This window comes from Rhinopithecus bieti, unplaced genomic scaffold (genome assembly GCF_001698545.2).
Source record: "Rhinopithecus bieti isolate Rb0 unplaced genomic scaffold, ASM169854v2 scaffold_7684, whole genome shotgun sequence".
Taxonomy (NCBI): Eukaryota; Metazoa; Chordata; class Mammalia; order Primates; family Cercopithecidae; genus Rhinopithecus; species Rhinopithecus bieti.
Window position 1 is genome coordinate 3,178,942 of NW_016806071.1, and position 14,266 is coordinate 3,193,207.

The 14,266-nt window shown below is 49.9% G+C and overlaps 1 protein-coding gene across 8 annotated transcripts in view; it reads left to right on the forward strand.

Moving 5' to 3' along the window:
* ECHDC2 (enoyl-CoA hydratase domain containing 2) overlaps nucleotides 1–14,266 on the forward strand; it is a 52,584-nt gene that overhangs the window by 22,312 nt on the left and 16,006 nt on the right. For all 8 annotated transcript variants that reach the window (XM_017874583.1, XM_017874584.1, XM_017874585.1 and 5 more), the window contains 2 exons: nucleotides 12,477–12,544; nucleotides 12,614–12,701. In XM_017874583.1, coding sequence (XP_017730072.1) covers nucleotides 12,477–12,544; nucleotides 12,614–12,701 — 156 coding nt within the window. The remainder of the gene's footprint in view (nucleotides 1–12,476; nucleotides 12,545–12,613; nucleotides 12,702–14,266) is intronic.

Consider the following 14,266-nt stretch of genomic DNA (forward strand, 5'->3'; position numbering starts at 1 on the left):
TTTTTTTTTTTTTTTTTTTTAATAAGTAGGAGTACATTCGGCCAGGCCTGGTACAGTGGCTCACTTGGCTCACTCTTGTAATCCCAGCACTTTGAGAGGGTAAGTAAGGCAGGCAGATTGCTTGAGCCCAGGAGTTTGAGACCAGCCTGGGAAACATGGTGAAACCCCTTCTCTACAAAAAATACAAAAATTATCCAGGCATGGTTGTGCATACCTGTAGCCCCTGCTATTCAGGAGGCTGAGGTGGGAGGATGGCTTGAGCCGGGGAGGTCAAGGCTGTCCACGATATCAAGGATTCCTGATATTTGCAAGTGAGCCCAAAGTGACCTATGAGTGAGCCATGATCATGTTACTGCACTCCAGCCTGGGCAACAGAGTAAGACCCTGTCTCAAAAAAATTAAAAATAAAAAGTAGGAATACACTCTAAAATAATGGTAAAAATTAATATTGTAACTATATAAACCCAAAACATAGTCATTTATTATCATTATCAAGTATTATGTTCTGGGCCTAATTGTATGTGCTGTGCTTTTGTACAACTGGCAATGCAGGCTACTTTACATCAGCCTCACCACCAGCATTTGAGTGTTGCATTGTGCTATGATGCTACAGTGGCACTAGGCAATAGGAATTGTTCAGCTCCGTTATAATCTGATGGGACTTATATGTCTTATATGTGGTCTGTAGCTGACCAACTAAAATATGCTGTGCATGACTGTAATTAATGGCTCTCCTTCAACTCCTTGGCTGGGCACTCAAGGTCTCTCCACAAGCTGACCTTCCATCCTCCCTCCTCTACCCATGGCTCATCTGAAGCTGTGTTACCTCTGTGTTTTGCTCTAGCTGTGCCCTGTCTTGGCTCCTCTCCCTTCTTTTCTGCCTGTGGGAATCTTTTTGGAACTCCCTGCTCTGCTGCCCTCTCCCTGACACTATCCTTTTATGCTTCGTGTTTCTGAACTTGTCTCCCTCCTAGGCTGTTGGCTCTTTGGAAGTGAGGATTGCCAGCTGGGTCCAGCTGTTATTTGAGCAAATCCTCTTTGTTTCCGGATGTCAGTTTCCCCTTCTGTATAGTAAAGGGTTGGTTGTTAAACCAGTTGTTCTCCATACTACCCTCCAGTGGTTTCCTTTTTTTTTTTCTTTGAGATAGTCTCGTTCTGTTGCCCAGGCCAGAGTGCAGTGGCGTGATCTCGGCCCACTGCAGCCTCCGCCTCCTGGGTTCAAGCGATTCTCGTGCCCCAGCCTCCCAAGTACTTAGGATTATAGGGATGTGCCACCATGCCCAGCTAATTTTTGTCTTTTTAGTAAAGATGGGGTTTCACCATGTTTGTCAGACTGGTCTTGAACTCCTGACCTCAGATGATCCACCCTCCTCAGCCTCCTAAAGTGCTGGGATTACAGGCGTGAGCCACCGCGCCCAACCCTTCCAGTGGTTTCTGTTGACTCCTACCCACACCACCTAGCCTGTGACCCAAGCCATCTGGACAGAAGTTATCCTAGGTCAGCTGCTCAGTGTTATGGTAGGTTGGGTAAGAGTGGGAAGGGTGCAGCATAGCCCCATCCCCGCTACTGGGGCCAGAAGGGCAATGTTCCCAGCATCGGGGCTAGACTAAGAACACAGGGACCTTGGCTGATTCCTCTCCATTTCTCCAGGACCTGGCATGTGGTAGTGCAAATTGAATGCTGCACAATTGAATGTTGGCAGCCAAAGACACCCTGCCTGGCTCCTGGGGGGCTCCCAGCTTCAAGTTCAGACACTGTATTAGGTCTGAGACTTGCCCTAGTATCTGGGCGTTTTACACAAACTCTGGCTACTTATGTGCATTATCTCGTTTAACCCTAACAGTAACCTTTTAATTAGTTCTCTTACAGATCGGGAATTGAAGGCCAGGAGGGTGAAGTGCTTTGCCCAAAGCCATGGGGCGGGTGTGTGGCTGAGCTGTGGCTTGAGCTAAGGGCTGTCAGATTTGGCAGTCAGTATTGCAAGAGGGAGATGTAGGTGGAGACAGGAGATGAAGCTGAAAGATAAGAGAGAGTCAGCCAGAGAGAATGGAAGGAAAGAACAGGAAAGCAGAGAGAGGAGTGTCTGCCAGTCCCAGGACACCACGCTTTTATCAGCTTTCTATTACTACCTAACAAATGATCACAAACTTTGTTGCTCAAAGTCACACACACATTTAGCATTTTGTAGTTTCTGTATGTCAGAAGTCCAGGCACAACTTAGCAGAGTTCTCTGCTTCAGGTCTTGCCAGGCGGGGCTGCAGTCGGGAGCTGGCCAGGCTTGATGGGAAAGATCTGCTTCCAAGGTCGTCAGGTTGCTGAGACCTGAATTCACCTCCTGGGGTTGTTGGACTGAAGTCCTATTTTCTTGCCGATTGTTGGCCGGGGGCCACCCTCAGCTCCTAGAGGTTGCACGCAGTCCTTTGCTACTTGACGCTCTCCTTAGGCCCATGAGTTTCTCTAATAAGACAGAGCCTTTTATATACTATAACCGAATTGCCGAAGTCACATCACCTTTGCCAGATAACCTAATCTCGGGAGTGACCTTGTATAACCTTTGCTGTATACTATTGCTTAGAAGCAATTCACAGGTCCCACCCACATGCAAGGGAGGGGATTATTCGGGCTGTAAACACGAGGGCCACTCTGGGGATCTTGGATCTAGACTGTTCTGAAGTTTGTGGGGGTCAGGGTCCTTGACTCCTCCAGATCTGGCATCTCTGTATCCACTGCAGTCTCTTCTCCAGAGTTGCTCCATTTTCTTTCCTGGAGCCCTGGAGCTGGAAGTGACCCCATTTTCTCTCCTGGAGCCCTGGAGCTGGAAGTGACCCCATTTTCTCTCCTGGAGCCCTGGAGCTGGAAGTGACTGGATGGCCATCTGCACAACTCTCTGGAGCCTCCAGACCTGCTGGGCTCTAAGAGCTCTTTGCAGGTTTCTGGGGAGGCTGAGGAAGTCCAGTTTGCCTGAATGTTACAGCTCTGGCCCTAGCCATAGTTCTGTAATTCCTGGCTGAAAACCCTGTCCCTCGAGAGCCCCGAAGCTTTCATTGGCCCCTTCTGTGTCTCCGATCAGCTTCCACTGAGAATGCCTACTTCATAAACACTGCTTGTTCACAGACAAAGCTGAGGACCCTGGGAGACAATAATAAGGGGTCTTTGAAGGCCAAAGGATTGGGGCCAGAGTGGGTGCAAGAGCCAGATTGTGGGGGCCTTGTGGTCGATATTAAGAAGTTGAACTTTATTTTGAGGAAGAGAAGGGGAAAGGGGAGGGACGTGGTCAGATTGGGGTAAGAAAGATGACTGTGACCCAAGTGTGGGAATGAATGTGTGTGTTGGGAGGGAGCAAGACTGAGGACTCGAGGGTCAGGTGGGTGATCCGAGGGATGCAGGAAAGAGCCTGTGCCAGGTTAATGGCTGTGAGAAGCGGTGTGAGCCGAGAGGCCTGAGATCTCTTTAAGAGGTTGGATTAGAGGCCTCAGTGACTGAGTGCATTTTGTAGGTGAGGGAAGAGCGAGGTGACAGGATCAACTTCTGGGTTGATAGCAAGGTCATTGGCTCACCAATGGAGCAGGACATATCAGTTGAGATATCAAGTAGGCATTTGGCTATTCAGGCCTGGGGTACAGAGGAGAGCTCTGGGCTCCTGGGCACACATGGGAGCCCTGGATGTACAGGAGGCAGGCGTGTGTGAGCTGTGGAAGGGAGGTCCCTCCTGCCTCTCCTGCGTTAGCTTATCCTGCTCTCCCTCCGCCTGAACTCCTCCAGTTCTGGAAGGCACCCTGCAGTCCCACACCTGGACCCTCTTCTCTGCCACTCCCTCTGCCTGCAACAGGCTCCTCTCCTAGACTGCCCCCTTCCCTGCACCTTGCCAATATGCATGCACACACACAGGCACTCGTGCACACACTCACATATGCACCCATGCATGCACACTTACATGCACACATGCACTCTTACATCTTTTGCCTGGCCAGTTCCTACTCTCCTGTCAGCTCTCAGCTTAAAGGCCATTTCGTCCTCTGAGAATTCATTGCTGACCTTCTATACTAGGGCTCCCCTCTGCCCACTGGATGCCCCTTACTTGTTTGTCCTTTTTCTCCAAGTTCTCCTCACAAATAGTAATTGTTTAATGTCTGTCTTCCCCGCTAGGGTGTAGGTTCCATGAGGACAGGCCCTGAGTCTGTCCTGGTCTCTGGAATCATGGTGTCTAGTAGAGGCCAGCACACGGCAAATATATAAATGTACAAATGAGCAAATGAAGAGAATCTGATTGGCCTTAAGGAACTTAGGCAATTAAAATAATTGGGCAGAAGAGAAGCACTGAAGGAGTGCAGAGGCATCACCTGAAAGGTAGAAGGAAGGAAAATGGGGGTCTGCCAAAGCCAAGGCGGGTATGTGTCATTATGCATCTGTCCAAACCCGCAGAGTGTACACCGTCAAGAGCGAACCCCAGTGTACACTAGGGCCCCCAGGTGGTGACAGTGCATCAATGTAGGTTCGTCAGTTGCAACACATGTGCCTCTGGTGGGGGATGGAGATTGGGGAAGGGGCTGTGCCTGTGTAGGGACAGGGAGTATATATGTGAACTGTATTGAACTGTATTTTCCACTCCATTTTGCTGTGACCCTAAAACCGCTCTAAGAAAATAATCTAGGAGATGACAGCTCCATGCATGTTATCGCCCCTGAAGACCTTCCAGTGGGACAAGATGTGCAGGCGGAAGACAGTGATAGGCCTAGGCTTGTGTGTGTGCTTGTGTTTTGTTTTAACAAAAAAAAGTTTAAGAATTAAAACTTTAAAAGCTTATAAAATAAGGATCTAAAGAAAGAAAATTTTTTTGTACAGCTGTACAATGTGTGTTTTAAGCTAAGTGTTACTACAAAAGAGTGGAAAAGTTGAAAAAAATTAAAAAGTTTATAAAGTAAAAACAGAGTAAGCTAAGGTTAATTTATTATTGAAGAAAGAAACATTTGTAAAGTAAATTTACTGTAGCCTAGGTGTACAGTGTTATAGAGTTTACAGTAGTGTACAGTAATGTCCTAGGCCAGGTGTCCCCAACCCCCAGGGCTGTGGACCCATCCCAGTCTGTGGCCTGCTTGGAACTGGGCCACATAACAGGAGGTGAGCAGCTTCATCTGTATTTACAGCAGCTCCCCATGGCTTGAATTACCGCCTGAGTTCCACCTCCTATCAGATCAGTGGTGGCATTAGAGTCTCATAGGGGTGTGAACCCTATTGTGAACTGCGCATGTGAGGTATCTAGGTTGTTGCGTGCTCCTTATGAGAATCTAATGCCTGATGATCTGAGGTGGAACAGTTTCATCCCCAAACCATCTGTCCCCCCGCAAGTCCATGTGTTTTCCATGAAAACAGTCCCTACTGAAGGACCTGCCTGAGGCTGTGTCACACTGAACTTTTTTTTTTTTTTTTTTTTTTGAGACGGAGTCTCGCGCTGCCCCCAGGCTGGAGTGCAGTGGCCAGATCTCGGCTCGCCGCAAGCTCCGCCTCCCGGGCTCACGCCATTCTCCTGCCTCAGCCTCCTGAGTAGCTGGGACTACAGACGCCCGCCACCTCGCCCGGCTAGTTTTTTGTATTTTTTAGTAGAGATGGGGTTTCACTGTGTTAGCCAGGATGGTCTCGATCTCCTGACCTCGTGATCCGCCCACCTCCGCCTCCCAAAGTGCTGGGATTACAGGCGTGAGCCACCGCGCCCGGCTTTTTTTTTTTTTTTTTTTTTTTAATAAGTAGGAGTACATTCGGCCAGGCCTGGTACAGTGGCTCACTTGGCTCACTCTTGTAATCCCAGCACTTTGAGAGGGTAAGTAAGGCAGGCAGATTGCTTGAGCCCAGGAGTTTGAGACCAGCCTGGGAAACATGGTGAAACCCCTTCTCTACAAAAAATACAAAATTATCCAGGCATGGTTGTGCATACCTGTAGCCCCTGCTATTCAGGAGGCTGAGGTGGGAGGATGGCTTGAGCCGGGGAGGTCAAGGCTGTCCACGATATCAAGGATTCCTGATATTTGCAAGTGAGCCCAAAGTGACCTATGAGTGAGCCATGATCATGTTACTGCACTCCAGCCTGGGCAACAGAGTAAGACCCTGTCTCAAAAAAATTAAAATAAAAGTAGGAATACACTCTAAAATAATGGTAAAATTAATATTGTAACTATATAAACCCAAAACATAGTCATTTATTATCATTATCAAGTATTATGTTCTGGGCCTAATTGTATGTGCTGTGCTTTTGTACAACTGGCAATGCAGGCTACTTTACATCAGCCTCACCACCAGCATTTGAGTGTTGCATTGTGCTATGATGCTACAGTGGCACTAGGCAATAGGAATTGTTCAGCTCCGTTATAATCTGATGGGACTTATATGTCTTATATGTGGTCTGTAGCTGACCAACTAAAATATGCTGTGCATGACTGTAATTAATGGCTCTCCTTCAACTCCTTGGCTGGGCACTCAAGGTCTCTCCACAAGCTGACCTTCCATCCTCCCTCCTCTACCCATGGCTCATCTGAAGCTGTGTTACCTCTGTGTTTTGCTCTAGCTGTGCCCTGTCTTGGCTCCTCTCCCTTCTTTTCTGCCTGTGGGAATCTTTTGGAACTCCCTGCTCTGCTGCCCTCTCCCTGACACTATCCTTTTATGCTTCGTGTTTCTGAACTTGTCTCCCTCCTAGGCTGTTGGCTCTTTGGAAGTGAGGATTGCCAGCTGGGTCCAGCTGTTATTTGAGCAAATCCTCTTTGTTTCCGGATGTCAGTTTCCCCTTCTGTATAGTAAAGGGTTGGTTGTTAAACCAGTTGTTCTCCATACTACCCTCCAGTGGTTTCCTTTTTTTTTTTCTTTGAGATAGTCTCGTTCTGTTGCCCAGGCCAGAGTGCAGTGGCGTGATCTCGGCCCACTGCAGCCTCCGCCTCCTGGGTTCAAGCGATTCTCGTGCCCCAGCCTCCCAAGTACTTAGGATTATAGGGATGTGCCACCATGCCCAGCTAATTTTGTCTTTTAGTAAAGATGGGGTTTCACCATGTTTGTCAGACTGGTCTTGAACTCCTGACCTCAGATGATCCACCCTCCTCAGCCTCCTAAAGTGCTGGGATTACAGGCGTGAGCCACCGCGCCCAACCCTTCCAGTGGTTTCTGTTGACTCCTACCCACACCACCTAGCCTGTGACCCAAGCCATCTGGACAGAAGTTATCCTAGGTCAGCTGCTCAGTGTTATGGTAGGTTGGGTAAGAGTGGGAAGGGTGCAGCATAGCCCCATCCCCGCTACTGGGGCCAGAAGGGCAATGTTCCCAGCATCGGGGCTAGACTAAGAACACAGGGACCTTGGCTGATTCCTCTCCATTTCTCCAGGACCTGGCATGTGGTAGTGCAAATTGAATGCTGCACAATTGAATGTTGGCAGCCAAAGACACCCTGCCTGGCTCCTGGGGGGCTCCCAGCTTCAAGTTCAGACACTGTATTAGGTCTGAGACTTGCCCTAGTATCTGGGCGTTTTACACAAACTCTGGCTACTTATGTGCATTATCTCGTTTAACCCTAACAGTAACCTTTTAATTAGTTCTCTTACAGATCGGGAATTGAAGGCCAGGAGGGTGAAGTGCTTTGCCCAAGGCCATGGGGCGGGTGTGTGGCTGAGCTGTGGCTTGAGCTAAGGGCTGTCAGATTTGGCAGTCAGTATTGCAAGAGGGAGATGTAGGTGGAGACAGGAGATGAAGCTGAAAGATAAGAGAGAGTCAGCCAGAGAGAATGGAAGGAAAGAACAGGAAAGCAGAGAGAGGAGTGTCTGCCAGTCCCAGGACACCACGCTTTTATCAGCTTTCTATTACTACCTAACAAATGATCACAAACTTTGTTGCTCAAAGTCACACACACATTTAGCATTTTGTAGTTTCTGTATGTCAGAAGTCCAGGCACAACTTAGCAGAGTTCTCTGCTTCAGGTCTTGCCAGGCGGGGCTGCAGTCGGGAGCTGGCCAGGCTTGATGGGAAAGATCTGCTTCCAAGGTCGTCAGGTTGCTGAGACCTGAATTCACCTCCTGGGGTTGTTGGACTGAAGTCCTATTTTCTTGCCGATTGTTGGCCGGGGCCACCCTCAGCTCCTAGAGGTTGCACGCAGTCCTTTGCTACTTGACGCTCTCCTTAGGCCCATGAGTTTCTCTAATAAGACAGAGCCTTTTATATACTATAACCGAATTGCCGAAGTCACATCACCTTTGCCAGATAACCTAATCTGGGGAGTGACCTTGTATAACCTTTGCTGTATACTATTGCTTAGAAGCAATTCACAGGTCCCACCCACATGCAAGGGAGGGGATTATTCGGGCTGTAAACACGAGGGCCACTCTGGGGATCTTGGATCTAGACTGTTCTGAAGTTTGTGGGGTCAGGGTCCTTGACTCCTCCAGATCTGGCATCTCTGTATCCACTGCAGTCTCTTCTCCAGAGTTGCTCCATTTTCTTTCCTGGAGCCCTGGAGCTGGAAGTGACCCCCATTTTCTCTCCTGGAGCCCTGGAGCTGGAAGTGACCCCATTTTCTCTTCCTGGAGCCCTGGAGCTGGAAGTGACTGGATGGCCATCTGCACAACTCCTCTGGAGCCCTCCAGACCTGCTGGGCTCTAAGAGCTCTTTGCAGGTTTCGGGAGGGCCCTGAAGGAAGTCCAGTTTGCCTGAAATGTTACAGGGATCTGGCCCTAGCCATAGTTCTGTAATTCCTGGCGAAACCCTGTCCCTCCGAGAGCCCCCGAAGCTTTCATTGGCCGCCTTCGTGCTCTCCAATCCAGCTTCCACTGAGAATGCCTACTTCATAAACACTGCTTGTTCACAACAAAGCTTAGGACCCTGGGAGACATAATAAGGGGTCTTTGAGGCCAAAGGATTGGGGCCCCAGAGTGGGTGCAAGAGGCCAGATTGTGGGGGCCCTTGTGGTCGAATTAAAAAGTGAACTTATTTTGAGGAAGAGAAGGGAAAGGGGAGACGTGGTCCAGATGGGGTAAGAAAGATGACGTGACCCAATGTGGGAATGAATGTGTGTGTGGGAGGGAGCAAGACTGAGGACTCGAGGGTCAGGTGGGTGATCCGAGGGATGCAGGAAAGAGCCCTGTGCCAGGTTAATGGCTGTGAGAAGCGGTGTGAGCCGAGAGGCCTGAGATCTCTTTAAAGAGGTGGATAGAGCCTCAGTGACTGAGTGCATTTTGTAGGTGAGGGAAAGAGCGAGTGACAGGATCACTCGGGTTGATAGCCAAGGTCATTGGCTCACCAATGACAGACATATCAGTTGAGATATCAAGTAGGCATTTGGCTATTCAGGCCCTGGGAGCAGAGGAAGCTCTGGGCCCTGGGGGCCACAACATGGGAAAGGCCCTGGATGTACAGGATGCAGCGTGTGCTGAGCCTGTGGAAGGGAGTCCCTCCTGCCTCTGCCTGCGTTAGCTTATCTGCTCTCCCTCCCGCCTGAACTCCTCCAGTTCTGAGCACCCTGCAGTCCCACAGCGGACCGCTCTTCTCTGCGACTCCCCATCTGCCTGCAACAGGCTCCTCTCCTAGACTGCCCCCCCTTCCCTCACCTTGCCAATATCATGCACACACAGCCAGGCACTCCGTGCACACACTCACATATGCACCATGCATGCACGGCTTACATGCACACATGCAGCTTAATCTTTGGCCTGGCCAGTTCCTACTCTCCGTCAGACTCTCAGCTTAAAAGGGCCATTTCGTCCTCCTGAGATTCATTGCTGACCTTCTATACTAGGGCTTCCCCTCCTGGCCCACTGGATGCCCCCTTACTTGTTTGTCCCTTTTTCTCGCAAGTCTCCTTCACAAAATAGTAATTGTTTAATGTCGTCTTCCCGCTAAGGGTAGGTTCCATGAGGACAGGCCCTGAGTCTGTCCTGGTTCTGGAACATGGTGCTAGTAGAGGCCCAGCACACGGCAAATATATAAATGTACAAATGAGGGCAATGAAGAGAATCTGATTGGCCCTTAAGGAACTTAGGGCCATTAAAATAATGGGCAGAAGAGAACACTGAAGGAGTGGCGAGCAATCACCCTGAAAGGTAGAAGGAAGGAAAATGGGGTCTGCAAAGCCAGGCGGGTATGTGATCATATGGCACTGTCCCAAACCCGGCAGAGTGTACACCGTCAAGAGCCGAACGCCCAGTGTAGCACTAGGGCCCCCAGGTGGTGACAGTGCATCAATGAGGTTCGTCAGTTGGCAACACATGTCCTCTGTGGGATGGAGATTGGGGAAGGGCTGTGCCTGTTGTAGGGACAGGGAGTATATTGTGGAACTGTATTGAACGTATTTCCACCTCCCATTTTGCTGTGGACCCTAAACCGCTTCTAAAGAAAATAACTATTGGACCGGGGCGCGGTGGCTCAAGCCTGTAATCCAGCACTTTGGGAGCCTGAGACCGGCCCCCGGATCATGAGGTCAGGAAGATCGAGACCATCCTGGCTAACACGGTGAACCGCCATCTCTAGCTAAAAAAAATACAAAAAACTAGCCCGGGCGAGGTGGCGGGCGCCTGTAGTCCTACTACTCAGGAGGCTGAGGCAGGAGAATGGTGTAACCCCCGGGAGGCCGAGCTTGCAGTGAGATGAGATCTGGCCACTGCACTCCAGCCTTGGGCCGACAGACCCAGACTCCGTCTCAAAAAAAAAAAAAAAAAAAAAAGAAAATAAAATTTATAAATAAATTTCTAAGAAGCCAAAGCAGAAAATGATCAAGCGGAGTGTGTTAATGTCAGCAGAAGTTTTTGCCACCGAGAGGTTGAGGCAAGGAGAGAAACATGTCCCTTGGTTAGTGATGTGGCTATATTCATCACTTTAATGAGAATAATGTCTGCTGAGTGATGGTGCTGGAACCTAGGTTGGAGAAGGTTTGAGTGAATGGAAGGTAAGAAAGTGACTAAATCAGTATAGAAAACTACCAAGAAGCTTGGCTGTTGCTGGTGAAAGTACATTACACAGGCGGGGCCAGGGTTACCGTCTTGTCAAACAGGACAGAACACCAAGCTTCTGTATTTAGTTGCTAACTTCTTATGACAGAGGATCATCTTGATCTGTCCCCATGACTGTGCGGTTAGCAAAACCCAGGCTTTGAGAAACCCTATAGGTGAAATGCACCAGGCTCCTCCACAGATAATCTCTGAGGGAAAGATGGGGTTGTGGGGAGCACGTCAGGATTGTAACAGGATTTAAAAGACACATGGCAATTTTAGAAATTAGCAAATCTAAACTATGATACCTAAGGATGCACACCTGGGTGATAAAATTATAAAGAAATGGCCAAGCCCGGTGGCTCACGCCTGTAATCCCAGCACTTTGGGAGACCGAGGTGGGTGAATCACCTGAGGTCAGGAGTTCGAGACCAGCCTGACCCACATGGAGAAACCCGTCTCTACTAAAAATACAAAATGAGCTGGGCGTGGTGGCGCATGCCTGTAATCCCAGCTACTCGGGAGGCTGAGGCAGGAGAATCACTTGAACCCGGGAGGCAGAGGTTGTGGTGAGCCAGGGCAACAAGAGCGAAACTCTATCTCAAAAAAAATATTATAAAGAAATATACAGAGGTGATTACTGTTAAGTGAAAGAGTTACTTGTTCAGGGGGAAGGAGGGAGCTATGATTGAATCAGGGTATGTGGTGAGGTTCCTGAGGTGGCTAGCACAGTTCTATTTCTTGATTTGGGTGGTGGTTTTAAGAGTATTGGCCTTATCCTAACTCCTCAAATGCTAGAGGAAGAAGTCTGCTGTGAAGAAAAGATGAAGGCCGCGTGGGTGGCTCACACCTGTAATCCCAGCACTTTGGGAGGCCGAGGCAGGCAGATTGCTTGAGCTCAAGAATTTGAGACCAGGCTGGGCGAGATGGCGAAACCTCGTCTCTACAAAAAAAACACAAAAATTAGCCAGGGGTAGTGGCGTGTGCTTATAGTCCCAGCTATTTCGGGGATTGAGGGAAGAGAATTGCTTGAGCCCAGGAGGTTGAGGCTGCAGTGAGCCACGTTAACCACTGTACTCCAGCCTGGGTGACAAGAGTTGAGACCCAGTCTAAAAAGAAAAAGCAAAAAACTCTGCCCCCAAAAATAGAAAAGAGAAAAGATGAATACGGAGGCAGGGAGTTGTAACATTAAAGAAAGTGCATGGGTGCACGTAGGCTTGTGTGTGTGTCTAACAACGGCAGAAGCAGGCGAGGGCTACTGTGGCGGCCATTCTTCCCTCCCCATGTTGCTCCACAGTTTACAAGCCCTTCCACTTTCTCTCTGAGGCAGAAAGAGCAAGGGGTTTTCCCTCCATTTTATGGTTGGGAAAATTGAGGCCTGCCTGAGTGTGACTTGTGCCAAGTCACTCTGGTCATCTAGGGCAGAGGCCGCCCAGAGCCCAAGCCTCCTGCCTCCAGTCCCCAGCCCACAGCCCAGGATTAGGCAGAGCCAGCTACTTGCCCATGGCTGCCCTGACTCCTTACAGGAATCACTGAGATTCTGATGAACAGACCTCGTGCCCGCAATGCCTTGGGGAACGTCTTCGTCAGTGAGGTAAGAAAGGGTGGGCGCCAGGGTGGGCTGGGGATGGGCTGGGAGTATCTAACTGGGTGTCCTCTGTAGCTGCTGGAAACGCTGGCCCAGCTGCGGGAGGACCGGCAAGTGCGTGTCCTGCTCTTCAGAAGTGGAGTGAAGGGTGTGTTCTGTGCGGGTAGGTTCTCTCTCCTGCCCCCATCCGGGCTCTGCGTGGTGCCCACCAGCCTCCAGGGGCTGGGGGAAGCCTTAGATCAGCTCCAGTATGGGACTCATTGTTGCCATTTTACAGATGTGAATGCAGACTCGGGGAGGAAAATTCCCTTGCCTAGGATCACATAGCTAGTAAGAGGTAGGATAGACTTTAGTTGGAACTTGGCCCCTCTAACCCTTAGATCCTAGTTATTTCGGCTATGCCAAATAACTAGGGTTGTTCTGACCCTTCACGGGGGAAATAAGAAAATGGAGTCCAAGACGGGTGCAGTGGCTCACGTCTGTAATCCCAGCACTGTGGGAGGCTGAGGCAGGCAGATCACTTGAGGCCCGAGTTCGAGACCAGCCCGGCCAACATGGTGAAACCCCTTCTCTACTAAAAAATACAAAAATTAGCTGGGTATGGTGGCAGGCACCTGTAGTCCCAGCTGCTCAGGAGGCTGAGGCAGGAGAATCACTTGAACCTGGGAGGCAGAGGTTGCAGTGAGCCGAGATCGTACCACTGCACTCCAGCCTGGGGGGAAAAAAAAAGAAAATGGAGCCCTAAGATGCTCATAAGGTCAGTGGCCAAGATAAAACTCTATGCCCCTTTGCCTGCCAATAGGATCTTATTCCCTGTCACCAAAGCCTTCCACTGTCCCTGCGTCATTTGGTCCTCACAACTGGGTGAGCACCATGAACTTCCATTTTCGAGATTGGAGGAAAAATGCACGCCAGGCTCACAAGAAGCAAGTCAGCTGCCAGTAGAGCAGAGCTGAGGACAAACTCTGGAGGTTGGCTGGGAAGGGGCCGACAGGGGCCACTGTGGATCAGGAGGGGACTGTGGAGGGATGGGAAAGGGGTAGCATGATGCTCAGATTTCAAGGGGAGGTGGCTCAGCCCTTAGGTCTGAGCTGTCAGGGTCAGGGTGCCCAGCCTGGGGTCTGTGCTGACAAGTGCACAGACCAGTTGGCTTGACCCAGCTGCTCTGCCAGCGGTCTTTACCCTACCCTGGGCTCTTCCTTTGGCTCCATCTCTGACCTCTGTGAAGGTCACGTCACACCTGCTCTCCCCCATTAGCTTCGCTCGTCACTCTCCCAGCTAAGCACAGAAAAGGAAGGGGCTGCATGAGGGTCAGATCTGCCTCAACTAGCTCTAGAATTCCTGGGCTAGTTCCTGCCCCTCTCTGAGCCTCAGTTTCCCCATCTCTCACAGAAGGGCTGGAACTGATCAAAGACTTCCAAAGGCTCTCCCAGCTCTGACTTCCTGTAGCCTAGGACTACAGGAAGCCTAGGACTGGAAGAGTCTATTTACCCCCTACTCCTGCTCACCTCTGCATCTGGCCTTGGAGCACCCCACCACGGTCACTCTTCCTGCCAAGGCGCTTGCCCACCTGCATGTCGCCGCGTCCTGTGCCTGCTTCTGTTCTCTTTTACATGACTTTTAAAAAAGAACTCTCAGCCTTCTTGGACCTTGCTGACTCTGCCTGGAAAAACTAGTCAATTAATTAATTTGTAATTTTCGTATTACTTACATATTTTAGAAATTGTG